Source organism: Sodiomyces alcalophilus (assembly GCF_042370955.1).
Source record: "Sodiomyces alcalophilus JCM 7366 unplaced genomic scaffold ACRALscaffold_10, whole genome shotgun sequence".
Taxonomy (NCBI): Eukaryota; Fungi; Ascomycota; class Sordariomycetes; order Glomerellales; family Plectosphaerellaceae; genus Sodiomyces; species Sodiomyces alcalophilus.
In genome coordinates, this window is record NW_027263541.1 from 714,095 (window position 1) to 740,543 (window position 26,449).

The window sequence follows — 26,449 nt, forward strand, 5'->3', positions numbered from 1 at the left end:
TTATACCGCTGTCACAGTTTGTAACATTGAGGCGCACACCAATTCATCTGACTGGTTGGAAAATCAGGGGCACCATATGTAGATAGGTACAACGTACATATACTATCAAGTACCCAGATACAATCACGTTACGCGACGTACAACGTATGTATTGTATTGACACACAACGATATATACTATGGATTGTCTTTCCACCACCTCGATCGTCATACTTCTCTATAATTCCATCCGGACAGTCTAGTATCGTTCGAATTTGTCTAAAGCAGACAGATTTGGTGATAACTTCCAATATTACACGTTGTGCCTATGCCTATGCCGGCACCAACTGCGCGGGACATGATTATTTTACCCAATGAACGTCACGTTACGAGTGAACTTAATTAACTCTAACCCACGTTACTAATAAACTGGGGTGAGAGGGCACTTACTTAGTAACTCCGCATTTGCAGATATCTCGGTTGTCAAAGTCAACTAATAGAAATCCGGGCGCCATGCATTACCACTCAGGGTAGACCTTTTTTCGCGGCATGAGTCGGTGCTGGTAGGCATAGTGTGCATATGTAATCATAGCCCTAGCAAACCTAAGTGAGTCAACAAACAGACGGAGTCTGCTATATGTACGTCTCGGGTTATCATCCCCCTTCCAACCACAGCACAGTTGGATGTAGAGCGCTCTTGGATGTACATGTACATACATATGCGAGAGATTCCATGTGACACAAAATAGGATTGGAGGGGAATGGATTAGTCTTGGCTTTCGTCTTGTGTGGGTGCGCCGTTGTGGAAGTGGAGTGAATAATGTGGAGAACAAGCGTTCGTCTCGCTGCACTGACCTCGTCGACCTTCTTCCAAGGTCGCGATGTGTGCGGCAACGGCGGTGTACATAGTGGAATTACGGACGGAAGTGCCTGACCTGGGACGGTGCAATGACCTGATCGAGATACGAGGTGCGGTATGTACATACAACGTACATACATACAACGTTAGGTACTGTGATATTGATTTCACCGTTTACAAGTACCTAGGCAGGTAAGAGAGGATAACCAAAGACCAAAGTGGTAGAGGCGTCGGAATTTAGGTTTCTGTTTCGTTCATCGTCTCTTCTTATGACCGGTTTGTGCCTGGTTGTTTCGCTTGGCAGTCAGTACCTTGGTACCTCCTGGTGTTCGAATATGTAAGTCTCCGGTGCCTGATCGCGATGGAAGCATAGATCATCAAGTCGAAGGAAACCGGCGAGAGGTAAGGTCCAATCCGTGACGGAATGTAGGTACGTTGTAGTATGTAAAACATATGTACACTATAACTACGTTGTACAACGTACACTTCTTGATTTTTTGGCTATCTGGGTGGGTAGTCAATGTGGGTTGGGTTGGTTCACGATGCGACAGTCTGCTTGCTGCAGGTCACCAAGCGTCAGGGGAACCAGCAGGGGTTCGAATCGTCTTGAGACTTTGTACTGGGCCCTCCAACAAAACCCCTCTCCTTCCCCGCCGGGGTCCCGGGGTTCATTAGCGCATACAACGTACAACGTACAGCAGTGGCAGTTTGTAATCAGTCTCTACGAAGTACCTACTTCGTACAATGATGTGCACTACGTTGTACATCAATGGGATCCCGTAATTGCCACAGAAGGGACCGGTACCTGTCACCTTTTGGCTTCCTAATAATGATAACGGGTAGTAGGCACTGTACGTTGGGATGACGCTTCTCGATAATACTCGGCGGTGCGATGAAGAAGTTATCACTGGTATATTACAGGATAACATGATACAGCATTCAGGTAACGGCCGATCATGCAATGCTTTCAAATTCGACGCTTGAGTTTATCAATTTGCTAAGCAAACTACACATCCTATACAACGTACGTACATAAAGGCAGTTAAGGCAAGGCACGACAGGTTGATCCTTGCTGATCAAATGCCGCGAACGTAGCATCGAGTCTTACAAGTCCACTGATAACTATATGTGGTATCACTTGTTCCAGGCAATATCATACCTATCTAGGTACGAATACATAGCTAGGTACCAACGCAGTAGATGCAGCCCACCACTAATTATCACTGCCGACTCGATACGCATTACGAGCCAACAATGCTACCTATGCACGGTGACTAGAAAATCGACAGGGTCTACAAGTCTCATGTCCAACAACAAGTCGAATCGGGAACTTCTTTGATCAGACCCGAAGGTTGTCCCTTCTTTGGGACATGGGTGATCTCCATACAACGTACATATGTACATGTTGCAAGGTTTCTCGCTGTACTCCCTCGGTGAGAGGCTTGTCCGCCGGTGCCACACTTTCTTTCGGCCGGCAACGAGGTCGAACAGGGCACACCAAGTGTACTGTATGCCCGTTACGTAACAGAGCTCATCCTGTTGATCACGCGGCGGGAAAGCGAAGGCCTGGTATAACATCATGGTTGGCATTTACGGGTGAGTAGCAATTCCCACGATGAGCAACCTCAAGGCCAAGGACCTGACAACATGCCCATTGATGGCTCCGAGAATGGCTCCTGTTCTATGTTGTTGATACAATCGCCCCAACTAAGAATTCCGGCATGTCTCGAGTCGGTTTGTCGTAGTACAGGGGGAATGTGTTTTCTTCCAAGTCATGCAGGGCTGGTAACACCGTGACCCTTCGTTGTGTCCGAGCCCAAGACAGGGGGAGGGAAGGCTCGTGCAACATGCACCAACGGCAGGTGCCGCAAGGACACCCTCACCTCGAATCCTGGTATTCGTACAACGCATGTTCATACGGTCCCTGTGATGAGCGTTTTCTTGTCGCTCCCAAGTATATTTATGGACGTTTGATTTGCCTTGGTAGGTGCCGAATCGGTGGCGTCCAGCTGCTCACACACCAGCAGGAGCACTCCCCGTCTTCGATTGTTTAGCACAAACGTTTGTCAACTGCACGACCCATGGCAAGGGCGTCCCGACAAGAGCACCCAGTGCGACCTTAGGACTTCCTTGGACTCCCCTCCCGACCAAATATTCGAAAGGCGCTTTATTCCTGCAATTCGTACCTCACGACTCTGTTCAAGGGGTTGCTGCCCCGTCGTCGCCGTGCCGTGATGTTGGAAACGCAACCGTTTGTATGTTGGTCTATTATCAGAAACAGGCAACCGGGCCTACCTATAGACTAGCCCGGTAAGTATACTGACGCGTTGTCATACTCTTACAAACCCACCTTGATGCGCCTCTCGCCTGTTTCCAAGAGGTTGGTGAAAGGTCATTCCCGCCCGCCCCCTTTGCATGGTTCACTTGAGGTTAGACAGTTGTCTTGCATGCACGGTGCTCCGAAGCGCTGGTCGGTGGATTGTATCCCCTGGCGACAACAACCAACAAACAGCCTGTGGGGTTGATCTTAGACAATTCATGTTCAGTCCTCTTATCGAATAACCAACTCTACTGGGTCGCCCACAGCCACGACGGCGGGTACGGATGCCTACTTTGTATGGTACAGATTGTGCAGGTTAATATCAGGTCTTGGATTGTCGGCCATGGACTCGAACCCCTGCATCAAATTCGTTGATTGCGCCGCGACGACTAGTGAAGGATGCCCCAAGGTCCTGGGCCCGGACATCAAGCCCGAGGCTTCTTTCGCATCTTCCACAGCTCTTCCACCCATAGCTTAGGAACCTTGTGCGCACAACGTACTTTGCTCTGTGCGCAGGAAATCGGATAGCTGCCCAGGAGCCCATACACGTCGCTTCCCAAGAACATGGCATCATGATACCTCTGCCGGCAACGGGAACCCGGTTCTTCACAGTTCATGTCGTTCCGACAATACACCGACGCGAGCGAGATTGATATGCGCCACCACCAGCCACATGATAGTGCCACGATTTGATGAACAGACGTGATGTCATTTCCCTGGGCTTGGCCTCGAACCCCATTGGCCACCTACTTGGCGACATCGCTATCCCAGGGCCGTAGGTTACCTAATTTCCTGCAGCTACGAAGGGAACGTCGTCGAGAGTGAATCCTCAGAGAATCAATCGCCAGCAAAACATATTTTCGCATCTTTACTCAACCGACTGTATAATCAACGATGGCGTTCCGTATTGTAGCCCGCCGTGCGGCATTGGCTCGCCCTTCTGTCAGTGCAGCCACTAGGAGCTTCCATTCGACTCCTCGCGCGTTCGTCAAGGTCGGCCAGGAGATCCCCGACCTGCCGGTTCTGGTTGAGAACTCGCCGTCAAACAAAGTCAACCTCGCCGAAGAATTCCAGTCCAAGAACGGCATCATCATTGGCGTGCCTGCCGCCTTCTCGGGGGTCTGTTCATCTAGCCACATCCCCTCTTACATCAACCATCCTAAGCTCCAGGATGCTGGCTCCGTCTTTGTCGTTTCCGTCAACGACCCTTTCGTGTACGTTTACTGTTGTCGTGGGGTTTTGACGATGTTTCATTGCTTCATGTGGTCAATAACGAAACTAATGTTGTCCCACCTGTGCAGTATGAAGGCTTGGGGAGAGCAGTTGGATCCCGCTCAGCAGACCGGCGTACGTATCATCTCCATTGATTAGGTCACAACTTCCATTCATTCATGGAAAGGCAGCTCCTAGGAATAGTTGACACCCAGCTGACTTAATTAGATTCGGTTTTTGGGCGACCCTTCCGCCGCTTTCACCAAAGCCCTTGAGCTCGATTTTGACGGCAGCGCCATCTTTGGCGGTGTCCGGGGCAAGCGCTATGCTCTTGTTGTTGAGGACGGCAAGGTCAAATCTGCCCATGTCGAGCCCGACAATACAGGCACTTCGGGTACGCCGTGCTATCTCTAACACTGGGTCCCTACGATATTCGCTAGCTAACTCACTCCAACAGTCTCCATGGCCGATAATGTGCTGGGCTGACGGGATGGCGTTATACCCCCTTGATGTCAGTTCTGACGGACCACGTGCCTTCTGAGAGTGTTCTCAGAGAGGCGCCGCGTGGGCTTTGATGAGGTGTGACTGTACGCGAAGGAGTACATGTTCATGAAGCTCTGGGAGAGTAGACCTATCGATCGTTGAGACCGCAGATCTGGATTGTTCATCGGCCGGCCTGACGCCACGTGGTGTATATTATATTGCATACAATCAACATGGAATTTCCAAGAGAAGTCAGAGAGGACGGTGCGGGGGATGTTCTCATGGTTTGCACTGCTGAGGCATTGCTGCCCGATTCAAGAGGGCAATTATGTCATTGCGCCTTGCAAACTTCAACGCGTTCGTGAACATTGCATTGACCAGGTTATTGCTTGCTGGCCCACAACAAGACGTCGCTGCAAATGTACCAGTACCTACCTAATCAGTGATCACTGAAACGCATTCGTCTTGGGGAACACGGCCAGGTCCGGTGAGGATACCTTGTAGGAACATAGCCTCATTTCTTTACAATGCCGATATGGGTGACAACTGGGTGCCTGCCTGTGTACCTGAAGTAATAAGGCATTTGATTATCCGTACTCCGTACCCCTTGAATTGGAGGAAGTAGACCCTCAAGGTGGCAAGACATCATAGTGCCCGGGTTTCGCCAGCCTCTTAGTCCGACAGGTTGGAACTTATCCGAGGTAAATCCGATATCCATCCCCACTTTTGTCCGGTCAGGCCGCGTGCCCAGCCAAGCCAGCATCATCCCCACCCCCTTCAGCGGTCGTGCGCCTTATCAACGGTCAACAGGCACCGACTACTTCCGCTCCCGATCCTCTCGTTCATTCCTTCTGGTTCCGCGTATGTTTATAGAGTATAAGCTCTGAACTTCTTCACAACTTCTACAAACTACACAGCCGTCACCTCCCAACCCAGGCTGACTCGTCCACATCGTTCCGGGCCTTGGTACATCAGTCCCTGCCGCCCGCCCCTCGCCTCGAGTCATCCATCCCTTCTATTCAGCGGAAGCCTCTTACGAACCGTTGCCACCGTTCTTCATCAACCAGCATCCATCTGCATTCAACCTTCCTCGCATATCCTGACGTTGCTCGTCTTTTAGACGGTCCCTTCCGACTCGAGAATCCGCCCCGACAAAAGCAAGCATTCTGTATAGGCTTCCGAGAGTTCCCTCTATCCCGTCCATCTGCCCAATACCGTCACCATTCCCCCCACGACCAGGAAACGAAAGGCAGCTGAGGCGACAATTTCTTCCCAACCCACGGAGGCTTTACCCAACAAAAAGATCGCTTCAGCTGCCAAACCCCAAGCTCCGCCTACACCTGTCACCACCACCAGCAACACCATGGATTCCGAAGAAGACTTCATGTCGGCCATGTCTAGTGACGCAGATATGCAGGATTTTTCCGGCGACGAAGGTAAGTGGCCTGTCCACCTGTTCCACCTGTTTGGATGTGGCTTTTCCGTCCTTGACATCCCATCGCTCGCCCGTCCATTCTTACCTGGCTTTACCCGACCGCCAACCTCTTCGTCAACCTATGGGGCCGAAGCCCATGAATGACAGCTCGTGTCTCTGAATCTGTTGTTGCATCGACGAATCAGTAAGCTGACTGGATCCTCTTCCGTAGACTTCGATGACGACTTTGACGACGAACCTGATCCCGACTTTGGCGTATTGAAGGACTCTAGCAGCAAGAAAAAAGTCGCCCATGACGTTTCGTTCCAAGTCTATGAACCGGCAGACATCCAACGCCAACAAGATGAGATGGTCAACGAAGTGAATATGATTCTTGATATCAACAAAGAGGATGCTGCTATCCTGCTCCGCCATTTCCGCTGGAACAAGGAAAGGTTGATAGAGGACCTCATGGACAAGCGAGCCAAAGTTCTCGAGGCGGCGGGTCTTGGTGCCGATGTCACCGCCGCTCCGAGATTGGAGGCCATACCCGGCTTCGTATGTGACATCTGCTGCGAGGACGAAGAAGGCCTGCAGACATTTGCCATGAAGTGCGGTCACCGCTACTGTGTGGATTGCTACCGGCAGTATCTGACGCAAAAGATTCGCGAGGAAGGCGAGGCCGCTCGCATTCAGTGCCCCGCCGAAGGGTGTGGCCGCATTATAGACGCCAAGTCTCTCGACATTCTCGTAACCCCGGGCCTAAGTGATCGGTATAGAGAGCTGCTCAATAGGACCTACGTGGAAGACAAGGATGTTCTCAAATGGTGTCCCGCGCCCGACTGCCAGAATGCCATCGAATGTGGCGTCAAGAAGAAGGACCTGGATAAGGTGGTCCCCACTGTGGCCTGTCTTTGCGGACATCGGTTCTGCTTCGGCTGCATACTCAACGACCACCAGCCGGCGCCCTGCGAACTGGTGAAGAAATGGCTGAAGAAATGTGCCGACGACTCGGAGACTGCCAACTGGATATCGGCCAATACTAAGGAGTGCCCGAGATGCAACAGCACCATCGAAAAGAACGGCGGTTGTAACCACATGACTTGCCGCAAGTGCAAGCACGAGTTTTGTTGGATGTGCATGGGCCTATGGTCGGAGCACGGTACCAGCTGGTACAACTGCAACCGCTTTGAGGAAAAGAGCGGCACTGACGCTAGGGACGCGCAGGCGAAGTCGCGCATGTCGTTGGAGCGGTACCTACACTACTACAACCGGTACGCGAACCACGAGCAGTCTGCCAAGCTCGACAAGGACATCTACCATAAGACGGAGAAGAAGATGGTCGAACTGCAAAGAGAGTCCGGCATGTCGTGGATTGAGGTGCAATATCTGAACGCGGCATCGCAGACCCTGCAAATGTGCCGGCAAACCCTCAAATGGACGTATGCCTTTGCCTTCTATCTTGCGCGCAACAACCTGACTGAGATTTTCGAGGATAACCAGAAGGATCTGGAAATGGCGGTAGAGGCATTGTCTGAGATGTTCGAGAAACCGGTGCAAGAGCTGTGCGACCGTAAGCTCAAGGTGGTCATGATGGACAAGACTTCATACTGCAACAAGCGGCGGATTATTCTTCTGGAAGACACAGCAGAAAACCTGGCCACCGGTACGTTTCTGCTCCCCATCTCCCTTGTCTACGCGCTCTCTTGGACGCCGCGTCTAACACAGTCATTCTAGGCCGGTGGGCATTCAATGTGCACTTGAAATCCCCAACCCCTACACCTGCAGCAAGTAGCAGTCGACAAGTATGAAACGGTCATACATTGGGAGAAGTATGAACATTCGAGGCTATACCGAAACCCTTGCTGTCATACGTGGCCTTCAACCCAACGGGCACGAGGGGGGCCTTGCATAGGGCAGTCGCATATTAGCACAACTAGCGCGCATGTCTTCATGTCACTGCCCAGCACGATGGGCTAGCGACACTGGAAGAAGACTAGGCGATCTAGGGGCTACAGTGGGACCATCTAGGATTACCTCGTATAGAGGAGGACACACGGACCGCAGGCGAACCCGGAAGCCGACGAGAAACGCAGGCAGAGGCCGACGGCAGCAGAAGCGCGAAGCGCCAGCACGTGGGCAATGCGGCGGAGGAGGATACAACATTCAGACGCATCACAGAGACACACGCACATACCATACACACACACGGCGCGCGCGCACAGAGGTCGGCATCGACATGTTTTGGGACAAGGGTCACGGATGGATTTGGCAGGCGTTTGGCACTCTGGGACTGATTCCCTTTCCTTTGTCCCCGTCTTCGAAGTCCGCGGGCGAGTAAGTTTTGCTCATGGATTGGGATGCGCATGGAATCATTCATGTCTACGTAGGTAGTCATCATGGGTGGAGTTTCATCTTCGATTAAATGAATTTTACATTATTTACACTACCATATTGATGTTTCGGGTCATTGAGGGTCCTCTCACCATGGCAAGAACCAGTGCCTCGTATATTGCGTCTTCTTTCAGCCCTCTCTTGGGTCAGTGGTTACATAGCATTTACAGGCAACAACAGCCTGGTTGCTCATATTATCCTTACCGAAGCAGGGAAAGAAGGGGAAAAGAAGGGTAAGCAGGAAACAATGCCATTTCACAACTTGGCTTTATTGGCCTTCTGCCACTTCTCCACAAATCGCTTCCCCTTTTCGGCCCTCTCGTCCTCCTCTTGTGCCCTCCTCGACCAGTCCGCCTCCTGCACCGCATGACCCTCGGGGGTAGTCTCGAGCAGGGCCAGCAATTCGCGCCACATCTCCATCTTCAGCAGGCCGTAGACGCCGGACTTGGCCATGTCGACGAGGTTGCGGGACTGGATGAGGTCCAAGGCCTCGTCGAGCCCGCCCACGGCATCCACGAGGCCGGCATCGCGGGCGGCGGGGCCGCCGTAGCGCCTCCCCTCGAGGACGACGTCGCGGAAGGTGGCGGCGTCGCATTTGGCGCGGAAGATGGCGGCCATGGGGGGTTTCAGCGGGGCGCCGAAGATGACCTCGTTCATGCAGACGAAGCCGCGCGACGGGTTCATGACGCGGTAGTCGTGGTGCATGGCGGTCATGAGGCCGCCGGCGAAGGCGTGGCCGTTGATCAGGGCGACGGTGGGCATGGGGTAGGTGAGCAGGCGGCGGAAGAGCGGGTAGAGGGCGGCGGACCAGAAGTGGGGGGCCTCGGTGGCGTGGGCGAGGTCGAGGCCGTTGGAGTAGAATTTGGTGATGGATGAGGTGGTGACGACGACGCCGGGCGGGTGGGCGTGCTCGATGACGTCGAGGGCGGAGAGGAAGGCGTGGCAGAAGGGCGTGGTGAGGCGGTTGTCGGGGGGAGAGGAGAAGGTGAGGAGGTAGACGCGGGGGCGTGGTGTGGTGCAGACGATGGAGCCTCCTGGGTGGTTGTCGATGGGCGGGATGGGTATTTCGAAGAGGGCGGTTGAGTTGGACATGGTGAGGCGTAGGGAAGTGGTTTATAGAGTTCGATGTAATGGATCCTCGGTGTTGAGTACGATGTGTATATCGAGTTGTATTCGTAAGTTACCGCTGAAAAACGACAAGAGGTTATGGCTAACGAGGAATAGATTGAAATAGCATGGAATAGTTGTAAGATGATAAAGATGCGTGCCTTGTTGAGGTTCAGCTGATGGTTGAAGATACATATGAATGCCTCGGCTCGGCCCGTAGGCTCACCGAGGTGAGGGCCGGCGCAACACCGTCATCGCAGGACGCCAGGCACCGGCACCCATCTTGACTAACAAGTCACCATATGGCACTGGTCTATGCAACCTATAGCCCAAAATAATCTGGTTAATGTTTCGAGAAGAGAAACTATCTTACTCGTACTACGGACTAATAGTATCTGACCTAGTTACTGAACCTGTGGATAGCAGGTATCTTGACATGTGAATCTCCGCCACGAGTATTACATAATCCATTTCGTCTTGGAAGATCATGAGAGAGAAGGCAATATAAGGTATTCACTTGACCTAGAAAAACGAGACCATAGCCACTTGCATTGTATTAAATGGGATATATGAGGTATTTGCGGTCTTTCGAGTCAAGTGGCTTACTCAAAATTCATCAGGCACTCAAACCAGCGTGTAGCATGCCGACGAAGCGCTTGGCTAGCGCTCTATGGAAGATGTCCTTGATAAAAGAGATCCGTAATGTAACCAAGGGGCCCACGTTCTATATAAACCGGAGTGAGGGCTCGGCGTGTAGCGTTGGTCTCGATAGGTGGTTGGAAGTAGAGTACGAAGTAAAGACGTCGTGGTGGAAGAGCCTCCGGCGAGTTGGTCATGAGGGTACGAGATGTCCATGCCGACCAGCTCATCCAATGTCAAGACCACAAGACCTCGGCTCCCAGTGGCAGAACCCCCCGTTTCGCAAGTGTCTCTATGATACGTAGCCCCGTTGCCATGTATTCGTATGATACGGTGCTAGGCGAGCTTGGGGAGCTTCAGAGAGCAAGCAACAAGTCGCGCAGCTTCAGGGACATATGATGTTCATGTGCCTGCCCACGTCACGCTGTACCGATGCAAGCGTCCAACACTGAGGTGGAGATGTATATACCCACCCCAGTTGTGCGATGTACCGCCGAATGCGAAGATTTTGCCGGGTTCGGCGAGCCTGATGCAACGAGTTTCAACCATGGAACACACCTAGCGCAGACGTGTACCTAGCAGCACCGGTGGTAAGATTTGAAGGCATGAGCAAGCTTATAATGGCAGTACATGTGCTTGGATCAGTCGCAGCATCTCTCAGCGCCCACGAGAGGGCGCGCGCAATGATTGACGTAGGTCCATTCATAGCCGAAAGGAATCGACCATCCTCCCATGAAATGACCAAGTAATGAGCAGAGGGCCACCACGGCTTGGGAGATGCTCAACACGAGCCTCGGTTGTCGTCGCTGAAGCCCGAAGCTGGATGTAACAGGACCCCATTCCCGGGGCGGTCATCAAAGTGCCGGGTAATGGAACGTCTTTTTAGGTCTGTCTCCGACATGGTCCAGTGCATGCGAGGGGTATACCAAAAATCGAGGCGGTTTCGTAATAATCGTTCGCGTGGCTGTTGCGTGAGATTCCGGGGTCGCATCCGCCCATAGGCTCCGCTACTCTCTCCCCGGACGGACAACCCATCTACAATCCCTCTTCCGCTGTACCTCCACGGTGAATCGTGGGGATGAGATAATTATTATTGTTGTGGCAGTTCAACTATTGCCGGTGCGGGCTCCAGAGCCCCTTGCTCGTCTCCACAACGCGATTCGCGGGGTTACCCGGCTGCAAGGCCGCAGGAACACCGGACGGCATCGTTGCGGCGTCGGCCATGGCAACATCCTGGCTCTTCCCCTGCGTGGCATAACCGGAATCTTTGCCCTGGGTTGATTCTGCTCCCATGCTGACGGCGCTGTCCTCTTTCCTCCCACGGCTCGTGGCCGACTGGAGCGGTGGCGCGCCCCGGGTCGGCTCGCGTGAGGTGGCGCCGGACATGAGGTGGTTCTGGTTCCGGCCTTCGCGTAACTTGTTGATGGCGCGGACGGTATCGATGGCCGCATGGAGGGTGCGGCGGGCGTTGAAGTTCCGTTTGACGGTAGGAAGCAGGTTGTTCCCCGTCTGGTCGGAGCTGGGAAGCCAGCCTGCCACGAAGGGGTGTTGGAGAGCTTCAAAGGCGGTGGGACGCTTGGTGGGGTCGACTGTGAGGCAGCGCCGGATGAAGTCTTTGGCATGGTCGGAGACGCCTCGCCAATATTCGGAGGGGCGAAAGTCGTACTCGGCCGCGAGGATCGCCTGCATTTCTTCCAAGTCGGAATCGCGGTCGAAAGGAGTATAGCCGCAAAGGAGAAAGTAGGTGATGACGCCGATGGCCCAGATATCAACGGGTTTTCCGTGCCCCGTCTTCTTGAAAATCTCGGGGGCCATGTAGCTAGGGGTGCCGCAAGTCGTGGTCAGGACGTGAAACTGCTCCTCGTCCATGATGCGGCTGAGCCCAAAGTCGGCAATGAGGAGGTCGGCGTTATCTTCGGGCGTCCGGAAGAGCAGGTTTTCGGGCTTTAGGTCGCGGTGGACGATGCCGTGGTCGTGGAGATAGGCGACGGCCGAGAGCGTGGCCCGGATGAGATCGGCGGCATCGGACTCGTAGTAAGACCCTTTCCGGCAAATACGATCGAAGAGTTCGCCGCCGAGGGCAAGATCGGTCACGAGGTACAGGTTGTTCATGGTCTCGAAGTAATCGACGAGGGTCAGGATGTTCTGGTGGCCCATGGAAACCTTCTTGAGGACGGCAATCTCGTTCCGAACCTACATGGCCACGGCAACGCGCCATCAGCGGGGGTCAGACTGGAGGATGGGAGGGGGACGGCAGGACAGAGGTGCTTTCATACCATGTGCTCCCGGCCAACCATGAGACGTTTATTGATAACCTTGGCAGCATAATAGCGGCCTGTGTCGATGTGAACGCATTCTTTGACGACCGAGTACGAGCCGGCCCCGAGGGTCTTCCCGACCTTGTACCTGCACGGCTGCACTTGAGGTGGTTGTCGGGCCGCGCCCTGGCTATTGCCGTTGATGTTGTTGGCGCTCATGACCAGCAGCTGTGTCGTCCGCCGTGAGCTGGTGTGATTAGGTTATCGATGCAGCTGGACTAGAAGGACGCGAGGGATTTTGTGACTGAATCCCGCACTTGGGTAGGTAGGGTGTTCGGGTCGAAGATGCAGGCGGACAATTAGGCAATGGGGTGTTACATGTACGAAGTATCATCGCATTATCGCGTAACAAAGCTCCTTCACCGGTTATTGGAGTGGGAAAGATAAGAGGTACGTATATATACCTTAAAGTGCACGTTTTAGCACAGTGTTAGCGTCGTTCTATTTTGTGAATTGGATACAAGTCTTAAACGCTACGAGTACGTTAAAATAAAATATAGAGCATACGAATAAGAACAGAGATTTAAAGGCGATAGTCAGAAAATATTGGGTATAATAGAATAGATAGAGTATAAGCATCTTTAGAACCAACATTGTTTTTTCAACTCCGTCCCAAGAATGTCATCGAACTGCCATCACCCGGAATTCATCCAACAGCACGGTGTCAACCCTGACTGCCCTTGGAGCAGCAAGAATTCGAAACGAGCACCTGAACAGCAGGCCAAAAGCGTATTGCCGGGACTCATGATTCGAGAAGGGTACATGACTGAAAAGCCGACCTCTGATGGACGACGACGGAGATGTCGTTACCTGGTGAGGTGACCTATGGATTGGTTGGTGCATGGCGCGCGTGTGTAGTAGCCATGGCGAAGTGTCAGTTCATTAAGCTGCTGGAAGCACGACTTTCATCACTGCATCAAAACCTTCGCCATAATACCGATAGGTTATCGGCGTACCCAGGCTTGCCGAATTCCCCAGTTCGATCGATTCGGTGAACACAAGGCGCAGCTGCCCCTTGGCTCGTCGCCGCACGGGGATGCTTGGTACGAGAATCGCCATACCTGACGTCCCGTCGCCCAGCGTGGAGAAAGCTGGCGGTAAGCCCCATCACACTGGCGGAAAGCTCGCAGGCTTGACGGTGTTATCGCTCGCCACTCGAACCCAGGACACCGTGGTCAAGTACGACCAGGACCCTTCCCAGTTGTCGAGCATCTGGACGTTGTCTTCCGACGTGAGATCCGGGACGACTACAAACTGGTTAGTCGGTCCTTCAAATGACTAGAATTAGGGTCGAGAGAGACAAAACCGTGGATAAACAAAGGGGTAAAAGAAGGGAATTGGAGGCCCATTACTCACAGAACCCGTTCTTCTGCTCCTCGACGAGGAGTTTGATCTTCAATTCCAGGAGATCCTGTTTCGCACTGGGGGCCCTTCCTGGTCGACGAGACTTTTTCATTTCCTCGTACTCTTCGTCGTGCTGGTGCACGAAACTTTGGCATGTTAATCTTCTTCGTCTGTAGGTAAGGACATTGGAGAAAAATGAAGTAAAGAAAACCTACTCGTTTATGAGTGACTGAATGGTAGCAAGATCCAAGGGCACAGTCCCTCTTTCTTTGACGGCATTCTGAAAATAGGTTGCTCGTTCGACTAGACGGCGAAGAATCGCCATGTCAGTCTTTCGACATGTCCACAGTCCATCTCGTGAACCTGAATACGGGGAAACATACGAAATGGCTGCTCCTTCCTGCTCCGAGAAACGGCCATCCTTCCAAGCTTCTGGTCTCTTATCGTCGCGCGACGGAGTCTCTTGGAGTCTCTGGAGAACTCATGGAGGGCTTCAACGGGGCCATTTCTCTTTTTCGCAATCTTTTTCCGAGTCTTTTCTAGTGTCCTAGCCATGGTGTCGGTGTCGAGGAATGCTACAGCTGACTGTTTTCCTGGTGTGAGAATTTCCGACGGGATTCCCAAGCTGTCTAAAGTGAATAGGAAGCTTGTCGCCTTGTCGAGGTCACAATCCTTAGGTCCGATGAGAAGGCGAATGAGTCTCGGTGTGTGTGATATCTTTTCACCGCCTTCCAGGAATCGAAGACGAAAATGCACGATAGCAGAATATGCCCCTCGTGGAGAGGAAAAGGTGGAGATTTTGTGGGGTCGCTTCCCGCTCCGATAGAGCAGGCTACTAAGCACTCAACCTACGAGTCTGTCCTGTGATCACGATGATTCTAATTCTTCTTCTCGAGTGTATAGAGGTATTCATTTAGATAAACTTCATTCCGCCGAGAACTTCTCTTTACTCTTTCGATGGCAGGTCGAGGAACAGCTGGGCAAGGAAAACTCTTCATAGGCCGGTCTGGTTGCCCCGGAAATCGAGAATCCATCTTTCCGGTCCGTCGCGGTCTGTACCAGTCCGGAAACGGAAGATTACGTGATCGAGTCCAGTCTTGGTCCCACTTGACAAGGGGCTAATTAAATTCCCGGTAAACACAAACACACTAAGCGGGCGTGAACCCCCATGTCGCGATGGGACGCGGCAGGGGACGGGCAACCCGCGTTCCACCACAGGAGCAAGCTATGTACATAGGTAGCTGACGCCTTTGCTAGCTCTTGCCTCTTTCTCAATCCACTTCACCTGGCCCTGCCGTTTCTTGCTTCATTCGCTTCTTCGACTTGGACCTGACCTCAAAAATCTTCACGTCTCTCTCCCGCTACGCAAAAGCATACGCGCCGTCGGACGTTCCGTTTGTTTACCTCCAGCTCTCCAGCTCCGAAAGACCACCCTTCAGGTCACCCACCTCCCGAGTGTTTCTCCCCGGGCCAACGTATGGTTGAATGATCATTCAGGCCATTGGGCTCCGAAATAGCTGGATCTTGTCGGCGAGGGGCCGAAAGTCCGTTGAGAAGAACTCGGCCCATTGAACCTCGAGGGGCCGTGGCCATTGTGCCTCCCTCTTCAACGGATTGACAATGGGCGTCGCAGGTAATTTGACCCGCATCTCCCACGTGACTTTTCTCAATCTTGCTTCAACATACCTGTCACGATTTCGTCCTGGTTCAGATATACTCCCTGTGACCTTGAGCTCAGCTGACTCACTACGGGCGACTCTTCTAGGGCTTCTTCCGCTTCTCAAATCCATCCAGAGACCGACCGAACTCAAGAAATTGGCTGGGGAGACCCTCGGCGTCGACGCCTATGGATGGCTTCATCGAGGTGCCGTGGCATGTGCCATGGAGCTTGCACAGGGCAAACCTACTCGCAAGTACGTCTCCCTCACTTGATCTCATTCCCCATTTCCGCTGCTTTTCTTCGACGCTCCTTTCCGTCCTATGCATCCCATCTGACACATACAGGTATGTCGACTTTGCCATGCACCGAGTCCGCATGCTCCGCCATTTCGGAGTAACTCCCTACGTCGTCTTTGACGGCGACTTTCTTCCCAGCAAGGCCATGACCGAGGCATCCCGCTCGAAACGGAGAGAAGACAGCAGGAAGCTCGGCATGGAGCTTCTCAAGGCCGGAAAGCCTTCTCAGGCGTACCTCGAATTTCAGAAAGCCATCGACGTCACCCCGGAGATGGCTCGCAACCTCATCGATGAGCTCAAAAAGCTGCAGGTGCAGTACGTCGTCGCCCCCTACGAGGCCGATGCTCAGCTCGTCTATCTCGAACGCAAAGGCCTCGTCGGCGGCATCCTCTCCGAGGACTCGGACCTGCTCGTCTTTGGTTGCAAGCGCCTCCTGACCAAACTCGACCAGTACGGTAACTGCGTTGAGATCAACCGCCGGGATTTCTGTGCTTGCCGCGAGGTTTCCCTGACCGGTTGGACCGATGCCGACTTCCGCCGCATGGCAATCCTAAGCGGTTGCGATTATCTGGCCGGTATTAACAATATCGGCCTCAAGACTGCTCATCGGATGCTTCGGAAATACAAGACTCCAGAGCGCCTCGTTCGCATGCTTCAGTTTGAGGGCAAACACCGCATCCCCGAGGACTACTTGTCTGAATTTTACAAAGCCGAGTTCACATTCCTCCACCAGCGCGTCTTCTGTCCCATCAAGCAGGAGATGGTGTTCCTGACCGAACCCGAGGAAGGGCAAGGCGTAGAGGATATGCCATTTATTGGGGCGTACGTGGAGCCGGCGCTAGCACGAGCCGTGGCCGCGGGAGATGTGAATCCAATGACGAAGCTCCCCATCACGCCTGCCCCCATGCCAGAGTCGAAACGTCGTCACTCCCAATCCGCCGCCCGGGTTTCAGCCCCAGCCGCCCCCGTGCCCTCTGTTACCTCCCGCCCCGTTGCCGGCCGAACTGGACCCGCCCCCCTGACCAAGTCTATCGACTCGTATTTCAAGGGTCACCGTCGTATCCCGATGGGAGAGATGGACCCCAACTGCTTTTCCGTCGATCCGCAAAGACTTGCCGCGCTCACGGACCATGGTCTCGTGCCACGCGTTTTCCCTCTTCCCAGACCTTATGTCGATGAGCCAAGATCTCGTTCCGCAGTCCCTGCCCCGCAGCGGACCTATACGGCCAACGCCTCCGCTGCTCCTCAGCTTCGTCGTCGAAGTGAACCCATTGGCAACCTGCTGGCGCGGGCTACTGGGCCCACCACAGCTTCTAGTCGTCGCCGGACTGCGGTGGCACCGACGTCCAACTCGGCCGCTGATATAGATGCGCTCGTTATGGGAACAGGCCAGAGGCCACCCAAGAAGATCCGACTCTGTGCGGATGCTGACAGCAGCGAGAAAACGGAACAAAAGAGCAAGTTCTTCTCGGCGGCCAAGAAAGGCGTCGCCAACATGGAGAAGAAGAACGAACCTCTTTTTTCAGATGACTCCATTGACGAGGCTTTGCTTAGCCTCCCTGATGTCGACGGATGGCACAATGTGTCAGCGTCGCGACGATCCATTAGCGTTTACGAGGAATCCCAAACTCAGACTACAGAGACGACCCATGGAACGGGCCCGGACAGCCAGTCGACTGGTAAAGATGAGGAGCAACAGGCCTGTGACGAGCCGGCCTCGCCTTCGAACCATGCTTCACCAGAACTCCCCGAGGCAGACGGGGTCGTGCCGGAATCGCCAAGCGCCACGCCCTTGAGGGCCTCGCTTTCACGATTTGCGTACTCGAGCGACCGTTCTGATTCAGCCCAAGACACTCCCTCCTCGCCGGCCTCATCGCCGTCATTCGTCTTCACGCCGTCCACTGCGGCCCCGTCGACAGTGGCGTCGTCCATTGCTTTCTCGTCGATCCGACCCTCGTCTGCGGTGGCCGTCAAGAACCAACCCCTTACACCCCTGCAACGCATCGGAGCCCGAGCCCTGCAGCGGAAGCCAATGTCTCGTTCCAAGGCTCGATCTCCCAGGGCCAGTCCTAAGAAGCGAGGTCAGCGGGGCAGCCTAGCATCGATTCCGGTGAATCCGTCGTTCGTTCCGCTTCCGAAAGTCGACCTGGATGAAGTCGAAGCCCTCCACAGGCCCCTGGGCAGCGAAGATCACATGGTTCCCGATAGTGACGGCGAGAACGATATGGATGAATCTAAGCTCGCCGGCCTCAACGATGGAAGCGAGTCGGTTCGGAAACCCACCCTGGACCTCTCTCGCTTCACCTACTGACGAAACTGTACAACGTTTTGAGTCTGGTCGCATTCCCTGAAGGGACAAAATACCCTCTGTGCATTTACATCATGGCATGAGTATCACGAATTACATAGTATTGTGGAGTTGGGGGCACGGGCGAAGGCAGTCCGTGAGCATCGCCTCAGCCCGCCATAAGAGTGCTGGGGTTCTCCCGACTCCTTTCCACGAAAACGCAAAGCTAGTATCATGCTCGTCCTCTACCATGTCTCGGCCTATCGTCCGAGTATTGATCCGGAGGAGGAGCGGTGACTGCAAGCAGGTTGACTTGCTGGAGTTCAGGAAACCGTGGGCGTGAATCGGATTTTGACGGAACAATGGATGGATTCTGCGCAAAAGGTCTGGTCTTGTTTCTTAGTTTTGCGAAGAAGTCGTGCCCCCTGGGATTCGGGGCGCACAGCATACCCCAAGGCGTCAAGGAATAGCTATGAATAGGTGTAATACCGGCAGCAATTGTGAATGCTTTTCGTCTCTCATTCTGGTCGTCCGATTGATCAACAGGCGGCTTGCCAGACGTACGAAGTACACATGTACTTCGTCCAGTAATTACCCGTATCGTACCATTGGCCAATTGGTCTGTGCCTTTCGGAAGCGGCAAATCCTTTTCCCGCCTTCCATCGAAAAATTGGGAAGCTACATGTACCGCAGATTTGCTGAAGCTCCATCTACTGTCCCGTCTCCTTAGCTTTTCAACCCAAATTCTCTCCATCATACCACCCAATCTCTTCATATACTCCAATCTATCCCCCAGTCTCTCACGCTATTCACCATGCTCTCCCTCAGATCCCTAACACGTTCCGCTCCTCGGCAGCTTGGCCGCCTGTCTGCGGCCGCCACCGCCAGGCCCGCGTCGCTGCTCCGGACAACGTCGTCTTTCAACAGCGTCAGCCGCGTCCAGCGCGTGTCTGCTTTCTCGACCTCGGTTTTCCGCCGCGCCGCCGCCGGCGAGACGGACGAAGAGCTGGCAGCCAAGCTCGACAGCGAGCTCCAGTTCGAGGAGGAGGTCAAGCAGAACGAGCAGGTGCCGGCCAGCGTCAAGGATTTCCTCGACAACAGCCCTTTCGAGCTTGAGGATATCGCCGGCAAGGAGGATGTCAAGCTCGTTCGCAAGTTTGGAGACGAGAAGTGAGTTTTTCCATTTCACTTTTTTTTTTTTTTTCTTTTTTTTTGGCCTCCCCTTTCCCCCTTTCCCTCCAATTCCCTGTCGACTTTATACAGCCCGCATGGAGGTACCAATACGGCCTCAACAGCCCAATTCTCTCGCATACTGACGGCAGCACCTCGCTTCCCACAGGATCTCCGTCATCTTCTCCATCGCCGACCTCGCCAACTACGACCCGGAAATGTACGAGCAGGACCGCGCCCTGGAGGACGAGGATGACCTCGACGCCGCCTCGGGCTCCAAGCAGCAATCCGGCGCCACCCCCGCCGAGGAGGCCGAGGAGGACCACGACTACGACGAGGCCGCGCCGCCCACCCGGCTGACGATCCTCGTGGAGAAGCCCGGCCGCAGCCCCGGCGCGCTCAACATCGACGCCGTGGCCCAGGACGGCGCCATCGTCATCGAGAACCTCTTCTACTACGAGGACGCCGCCCTCGCCAACCCCGCCACCCCGGCCGACGCCCAGCGCCGCGCCGACGTCTACCCCGGGCCCCCCTTCGGCAGCCTCGACGAGGACCTGCAGATCCTGCTCGAGCGCTACCTCGAGGAGCGCGGCGTCACCCAGGCCCTGGCCGTCTTTGCGCCCGACTACGTCGACGTCAAGGAGCAGCGGGAGTACGTGCGGTGGTTGAACAACGTCAAGGGCTTCGTGAATGCCTGAGAGCAGGGCAGTACGTAGCCGCGACAGGGGAAGAAAGTGTTTGATATCGAGAGCGACTAAAGTGCGCCTGTTCTAATTAATGTAGCGGTCGGGAAAAGCACTGTATGATTGAGAGGGATGGTATCTGGATGGATGGACGGACTGCTTCTCTTGTACAGCTTTGGGCTTCCGGGATTATTTCTCTCCACTTGTCTAAACACCCAAAACGGACCTTGATTCCTCCAAGGCGTCCGCTGTACTATAGATGACTGAAAACCATGGCCGGGCTGGGCATGCCTGGATCTCCGATTATTAGGACAACGTAATCTAAAAAATGGGTCCGTTTTCCGTTCTCTTCGTCTTAATAGTATCTCTGTGGCTTGTCTGCAAGACTCGTATCGCTCGGTAAGCTGAGAAGTGGGTGGTTTAAACGACATCAGTCCTCTCATGACCCTCTCTCTCCCTCTCCCCATGACGGGGTGACAAAGAAAATAAAGCAAGGAGAAACCAAACAGAGCCAACCAACTATCACGTTCTCCCATACATGACAAGATATAGGAGTGGGTATGTTCATCTCAAACGTAGTCTGTTCATAAGCATACCCGTGCATTAGATAGGGAAATAAGGACAAAATAAAAGAAAATCCCCCAAAGGGGGCGAACAGGCTCCTCTCCAGATTGGTGGTATCTTGAAAACAAGTGCAGCGACGCTGAAACAGCAACAACGAATCGAATATCAACCGACCACGGACACGCTGATGCGGTTACCTGGCGGAGGATGATCTGCTGTGACGGGCCCGAACGAGAGTCGGCCTCAATACACCGTTGCATTCGTATTAGAACATGAGCCGAAGCTCATAACCGGTCGGTGCCTGTGATGTAGCCGTCCGGCCGGGTTCCGCCTCGGACTGATCAACAGCCATCTCCCATTCCTGCTTGACATGGCCAGGACCATCAGGATGCACCTCGACAACCTCCAGGACCAAGTCCTGGGCCTCCCTGAGCTCTCGAACCACGTCGTCGTCCACTTCAGCCATGAGGCCATTCTGCAGAACGCGCAGAGTCCGGAGGATCCTGGACGGGTCAAGACTCCATTTCATCGCCACGCGCAAGTTGAACTCCTTGAGCGTCCGCTGGGCCAGGTAGACCGCTTTGTACAGCTCGCGCGTCCCTTGGGTCGACGGGTCCTTGCGAAGAACGTAGAAGCAAGCGACCGGCTTGGTGAGCCGTTCAGGGGGTGCTTGGTAGGCAGGATCCACGCCCAGAGCCTCTATCCAGCCGCTGAAATTTCCAGCGTCGTCCATCTTGGGGACTCTTGTGGGCTGGTCCGACCCTTGGCGCGACGAGAGGTCTCCCGAACTCTCCCCATCAAAACCTGCCCATTGACGATTCGGCGCGGCGGACGCCTGAGACGCAAGGGAAAGTGAGCTGGGGGACGGTGATACTAATGAAGACCCGGCGAGCGAGCTCCGGCCACTTCGCGCCTGCCACTGCGCACCCTCCCGAGATCCTAGTTTCATCAGGTCGTTCGAGTCTCCAGGCAGCGATACCGGATGAAGGTCCGCATCGTCCAACTCGTCGCCGCGAAGATACAGCACGCTAATGGGCCGAGTGCTTGTGAACATGTCCTGGAGCGTCTGCAGTTTGAAGTGCAACTCTTCTTCGATGGCCGGGCGACCTCCACCACTCCCGCCGTTGGCTCCACCGGCAGAACTCGTTGAAGACATGGACCAGGTTCGCTTGTGCCTCTGCACCTTCCCGGCCCGCGGCTCCCCTGCTGCCGTCTTCACCTGAGACGCAGCTGATCTCTTGCGTTTACTGACGTCTTTGAGCCCACTCTCGGCCTGGGCGATCTGCTGCTTCAGTTTGTCGATGGACTTTTTGACATGTGCCACATCATTTGCAAGCTTGCGCTCGGCGCCGTGGTCTCGAAAGAGTTTAACCTTGCAGTAGCAAATCTCCGCAACCTCCTCATCTGTCGCAGACTGTCTGGAATCAATGGGAACAAGATTGGTCTTGGCACAGAGTCTGACGGGAATGCCCTTGACGCCCTTGGAATGGCTAAAGTCGGTCGATAGGAAATTGAACCGGACAGCGATGTTGCAGTCCGGGCTGCCGTTGGTGCCTGGCGTCCAGGTGACTGCGAACCCGTCGAATGAAGACGACTCCAGTTCGACCCTGGTCCGCCTGTCATCCCCGTCGCGCGCCATCTCTTTGGCTTCGACGAATTCGACGGCTTGGAGTCTTCCTCCTCGTTGATGCGCCTCGTTCGTTCCCCTCCCTTCCTTCCAAAGACTCCAGCAACTGCCCGCCCTCTGTCGCTGCTGTTCGTCTTCGAAAGAAATGCGTACATAAGTGCGATACTTGGTTCCGGGGGGGAGCGGAAGTGTGGCACCGGTGTCTACAATGGAGATGGAGTAGGCCTGGCCCTTGTTGAGGTAGGTAACGGGGATCTCGTCGGCATGCTTGATCATGGCGGTGGGAGCGTTCAACGTCGCGTGGAAGCGGAATTTCTCTGCTGAGCTTGGAAGAGGAGCAGTCATTGCCAATCCGTTGAACTGGCGCTGTTGGAGGCCCACCATGGGGCCCGCATGGTGCAAGGCACCATCAAGAGACGTCAGCTGACGCGGAGATGGACCTGAATCCATGGGCGAGCCATCTTGTTCCATGGTCTCGTAACCCGTGTCGTGATGGACGAACGATGACGGCGCAAATGTGGGCTGATGCGGAGGGGGCTGGATGAACGTGTTGAACTGGGGAAACTGCTGCTGAGGCTGCAGTGTCGGGAATCCAGCGATGTCCATCATAGAGGCTGTGGGAGGCATAGCGGCGCCGCCCTCTGATGTGGGCATCGACAGGGGAGTGCCAAGACCCATGGGAACCCCCATGGTCGGCGTGTGCAGGTCACCGGCCTGGGGGTGGTAGATGGTGTTCGTACCTCCGGGAGTGGGAGTGTAATAACCAGGGGGTGCATTGGCAAAGTTGGCAAAGGAGAAAGAATTCGGATCCATCAAAGACGGTGTGAATCTCCAGGGATCGTTGGACGGCTTCGGCGTCGGATCTTGGTCTCGAAATGCGTCATGGCTGTTGCCGTTGCTGGTGCAAGTCAAAAGTTAGCCAAAGCCATCCTATCCCGGAATGGGCGGGAGGGCCGGTGAGAGATCGGTTGCGACAAGGGCTCAAAATCATGATGCCGATGGGGTCAGATGAGGGAGTTTCGAAAAGAGCATCACATACCTCTCAAGAACTAAGGGGACAGCAGCATGGTTGTCCACTGGTGGGAGCTGACTAGGCTGAGACTGAGTATTTTTTGTGCCCGAGGCGACTTCTGGAAATTGCTGTCTGAAGTTCGCCAACAACTCATCCCCGGGCTTTTGCGAACTCGTCCTAGAGGAAATAATATCAAGAGTTAGCAAGAGCTCTACCAATGTTCGCGTAGGGGTTGTCGCGACAAGGCGCATTTGAATGGTCCAGACGGGCGCATATCGCCCGCCAAAGTGAGGAGTCTGAACCAGCTCGGCAACTAGGGGCATGGCAGGCAAAAGGGGAGGAAAGCGTACCGTTGGCGAAACATGGGAAAGGGGCTGTCCTGGACTTTCCAGTGACAGAGAGCTCCTACTTTCGTAGCACACAACCGAGTATCGTATAATAACCTTGCCTGGGAGCCTCTTTAGGTCCCTTCAGCGGCAAGGTCGTCTGTCCCCGGATTGTTGAGACTCAGTTACTGCTGTAGGGATCGCCTGCAATAACCAGCATGTGACTAGGCACGGTTCTGCAGCGGCTGAGAATCGGCGCCTTGGTCGGCAGGTCAGGTTCAATTCACGGCGTGAGGAAGAGGAACAAAGATGCGCCTATGTCGAGAGAAAACAATGCGCTACTGTTGGTCGCGACGCGCAAGTATGTATCGGCGGTATATTACCCAGGGGCCGGAGGATAATTGATATGCAAGCCTTCACTGTCGTTTCTTCTTTCGCTTGGAGCCTGTCGATGTGTCGCGAAGTTAGTTTCGTTCCGATGTTGCGATGAAATCGTAAAAAATGTCGCCAAAAGACCAGCTTACAGTGAGACAGACGATGGACAAAGGAGCGAAAAGTCGGATGGGAAAAAATAGCCCCGCTATTGCATGCTTGGAACTTGAGTCTTCAAAAGGTGGAAGCGAGCGTGGTAGTAGTCAAACCGCAGAAAGAGGTCGCTGGAACGACTGAAGGTATGTCGTTGAAGTAAACGAATACACGAGATCGTGATACGGCGAGAGAAGAGGACGACCAAGGGGAAGTGGTGGTGGTGGTGATGATAGATTTCGAGGTCTCTGTCCCTGCTGTCGGTCCTCGTACCGTCGATGTGGCTGACTCGCTCCAAGTCGAGTCGAGTCGAGTCCAGTGCTATCGAGTTCGCTCGATTCTTGTCGAGACGATGAGGTTCGGCCTGGGCACCCTACACGCCAGCGGAGGAAGGTTCAGGCGCAAGGCGACGCGGAGTGTTGGTCTGTCTGGTTGCTAAACGCGTGTCGGTCGCCAGAACTGGGAAGAAGTCGCGCCGTGCCGGTGATAAAGAGTTGAATTCTGTTCGCTTTCCTGTGCCACCGCGCGACGAGTCTCCAAAGCGACCACTACCTTCAGCTATGGTATGGTTTGTGGAGGGTTGTTATGTTGTCCGTGATAGATCGCGGGCAAATCCTCTCGCAAGTAGGCAGCGAGATGAATAGAGGTAGATGGGTAGGAGGTTATGGTGCGCAGTGAGGTAAGATAAAAGAAATGGAAGGATCGATCTCATGACAAGGGACCGGCATCGACGAAGGAGCGCACCTATCTACCTATGTACGTACTGGGTTTCCGCGCGACACCATGCGACTAAGGGACAACTGCCTGTACCTGTACTTACTCCCCACATCTCCGTTGCATTTTCTGGAATATTGGGGGGGATTCCCGCACCACATGAAGGCTCCATACGTTGTATTGCTAAAAGACTTGTATCCATACGTGTTTATTAGCTGGGGCACTACAAAGTATGGTAACCCCATCTAGGCCCGTCCTCCGGACGTCCCTCTTTTTTTCACAAGGGTCTGGCCTGTGGCGTCACATACCAGCCCCTGCCCCTCCACCAGGAGAAATTGTTAGTGGGATACCTCCTGTCTGAATGTCGGCGAGACCTCGGCTCTCCGCCTTTACCCCTCCATGTACTCCGTATGTCAGCCATATTTAACCTGCCCTGGTGCCGACCGTTCTCCGGTCGGTCGGTGCGTAAAATATTCCCGTCCGCCAAAAGAAGAACCATCGATAGGACTGCGACGTAATTACCCCAAAGCTACATTCTACGAGTCGTATATCTACGTTGTACAGCCCGCACAAGGATTACTGGAACTCCGTATATAACGTATTTGCCTGTATAACTGCTTTTGTCCTCTACGACACACTTTAAAGTAATTCCCGACTTGGTCGTTGGACCTGGGTGGGTGTTCAAGTTGCCTGCGTACGGTAGCGAACTTATATTTCGTATGTACGTCATATCGAGAATCGGGTACTTTCGGGACCGGACGACCTAGCCCGCCCATATACCTAGTACCTCGGTGTGCCTTTATTCGCTTATCCTGGGCTGTCCTTTGCTTGCCCTTTTCTGTTTATGGTGTTTTATCGTGATATCGTTGGTGGTTGTTCAATGGAACAAGTAGAGGTTGACGTATAGGGATTCGGAGTACGGCGTTCAAAAGAGTCCGTGCGACCCTGTAGTGGGGTTGGGGAATACTGATATTTCACGTACATACGTACGTTGTAGAGATCCCTTCACGTATGGACCGTCCGTAGTATATCAGCGCCATGCTTACTGGGCACTATTCTTCCTCCATACTATTAAACAGAATGCCTCCGGTAGCTTTTAGTTTATTGATCGATTATCTCGGAGGTTTTTTCTCTATCTGTCCCCGGCCTATGAAAGCTTTATTGTGTTTACACTCCAACCCAATTCTCTTGGCTATAAGAACTTCATCGCAACGCTCGGTGTCCCGAGAAGAGAAAAAAGAAAAGTGGGATGTTGCGCGTACAAAGATGTCATCGCTATAAATTACTGCAGCTTGCGCTGGGGAATCGGGGTAATAAGGTAAGGGGGGGGGAGTGTCCACCCGGATCCCCTGGCGGCACATTCCGATAGCGACAGGAGGGTAAAGTGATGATTATCTCGAAGCTCGTTATCCGCCGTGCTCAAAGGGGTTAGGACACCAAGACGAACCGTAAGCCAACGTCACCTGGACCCCCGACTATCTTATTACTGGGCTCCCGTTTCGGACGGTAATAAGGGA

At 54.0% G+C, this 26,449-nt stretch overlaps 10 protein-coding genes across 10 annotated transcripts; 4 read left to right on the forward strand and 6 right to left on the reverse strand.

The window, feature by feature from the left end:
* The first annotated feature begins 3,910 nt into the window (after positions 1-3,910).
* ACRALDRAFT_1083700 (uncharacterized protein) lies at positions 3,911-5,373 on the forward strand. Its single transcript, XM_071019493.1, has 4 exons — positions 3,911-4,371; positions 4,459-4,504; positions 4,598-4,763; positions 4,827-5,373. The coding sequence occupies exons 1-4, from the start codon at positions 4,052-4,054 to the stop codon at positions 4,853-4,855; spliced, it is 561 nt and encodes a 186-aa protein (XP_070871178.1). The 5' UTR covers positions 3,911-4,051; the 3' UTR covers positions 4,856-5,373.
* An 842-nt stretch (positions 5,374-6,215) lies between these two features.
* On the forward strand, positions 6,216-8,077 carry ACRALDRAFT_2044959 (uncharacterized protein; the record flags this gene model as incomplete). Its single annotated transcript, XM_071021482.1, has 3 exons — positions 6,216-6,288; positions 6,499-7,932; positions 8,004-8,077. The coding sequence occupies 3 exons, from the start codon at positions 6,216-6,218 to the stop codon at positions 8,075-8,077; spliced, it is 1,581 nt and encodes a 526-aa protein (XP_070871179.1).
* On the reverse strand, positions 8,043-8,853 carry ACRALDRAFT_213626 (uncharacterized protein; the record flags this gene model as incomplete). The annotated part of the gene is made up of 5 exons (XM_071024116.1): positions 8,043-8,114; positions 8,141-8,242; positions 8,323-8,648; positions 8,717-8,747; positions 8,818-8,853. The coding sequence occupies 5 exons, from the start codon at positions 8,851-8,853 to the stop codon at positions 8,043-8,045; spliced, it is 567 nt and encodes a 188-aa protein (XP_070871180.1).
* Positions 8,854-8,915: 62 nt separating this feature from the next.
* ACRALDRAFT_2023225 (uncharacterized protein) lies at positions 8,916-9,752 on the reverse strand (the record flags this gene model as incomplete). Its single annotated transcript, XM_071020128.1, has 1 exon — positions 8,916-9,752. The coding sequence occupies one exon, from the start codon at positions 9,750-9,752 to the stop codon at positions 8,916-8,918; it is 837 nt and encodes a 278-aa protein (XP_070871181.1).
* A 1,764-nt stretch (positions 9,753-11,516) lies between these two features.
* ACRALDRAFT_2114147 (uncharacterized protein) lies at positions 11,517-12,883 on the reverse strand (the record flags this gene model as incomplete). The annotated part of the gene is made up of 2 exons (XM_071023666.1): positions 11,517-12,599; positions 12,683-12,883. 2 exons carry the CDS (start codon positions 12,881-12,883, stop codon positions 11,517-11,519), a joined length of 1,284 nt encoding a protein of 427 aa, XP_070871182.1.
* A 369-nt stretch (positions 12,884-13,252) lies between these two features.
* ACRALDRAFT_1078209 (uncharacterized protein) lies at positions 13,253-14,791 on the reverse strand. Its single transcript, XM_071018740.1, has 4 exons — positions 14,452-14,791; positions 14,284-14,371; positions 14,081-14,214; positions 13,253-13,971 (listed from the first exon to the last, which is right to left on the reverse strand). The coding sequence occupies exons 1-4, from the start codon at positions 14,621-14,623 to the stop codon at positions 13,832-13,834; spliced, it is 534 nt and encodes a 177-aa protein (XP_070871183.1). The 5' UTR covers positions 14,624-14,791; the 3' UTR covers positions 13,253-13,831.
* A 500-nt stretch (positions 14,792-15,291) lies between these two features.
* On the forward strand, positions 15,292-18,335 carry ACRALDRAFT_1083703 (uncharacterized protein; the record flags this gene model as incomplete). Its single annotated transcript, XM_071019494.1, has 3 exons — positions 15,292-15,701; positions 15,834-15,981; positions 16,073-18,335. The coding sequence occupies exons 1-3, from the start codon at positions 15,689-15,691 to the stop codon at positions 18,333-18,335; spliced, it is 2,424 nt and encodes an 807-aa protein (XP_070871184.1). The 5' UTR covers positions 15,292-15,688.
* A 64-nt stretch (positions 18,336-18,399) lies between these two features.
* ACRALDRAFT_213631 (uncharacterized protein) lies at positions 18,400-19,068 on the reverse strand (the record flags this gene model as incomplete). Its single annotated transcript, XM_071024117.1, has 2 exons — positions 18,400-18,479; positions 18,561-19,068. The coding sequence occupies 2 exons, from the start codon at positions 19,066-19,068 to the stop codon at positions 18,400-18,402; spliced, it is 588 nt and encodes a 195-aa protein (XP_070871185.1).
* Positions 19,069-19,125: 57 nt separating this feature from the next.
* ACRALDRAFT_2114167 (uncharacterized protein) lies at positions 19,126-20,179 on the forward strand (the record flags this gene model as incomplete). Its single annotated transcript, XM_071023668.1, has 2 exons — positions 19,126-19,481; positions 19,651-20,179. 2 exons carry the CDS (start codon positions 19,126-19,128, stop codon positions 20,177-20,179), a joined length of 885 nt encoding a protein of 294 aa, XP_070871186.1.
* Positions 20,180-20,993: 814 nt separating this feature from the next.
* On the reverse strand, positions 20,994-23,731 carry ACRALDRAFT_1073030 (uncharacterized protein; the record flags this gene model as incomplete). The annotated part of the gene is made up of 3 exons (XM_071018055.1): positions 20,994-23,253; positions 23,395-23,544; positions 23,718-23,731. The coding sequence occupies 3 exons, from the start codon at positions 23,729-23,731 to the stop codon at positions 20,994-20,996; spliced, it is 2,424 nt and encodes an 807-aa protein (XP_070871187.1).
* Between the last annotated feature and the right edge of the window lie 2,718 nt (positions 23,732-26,449).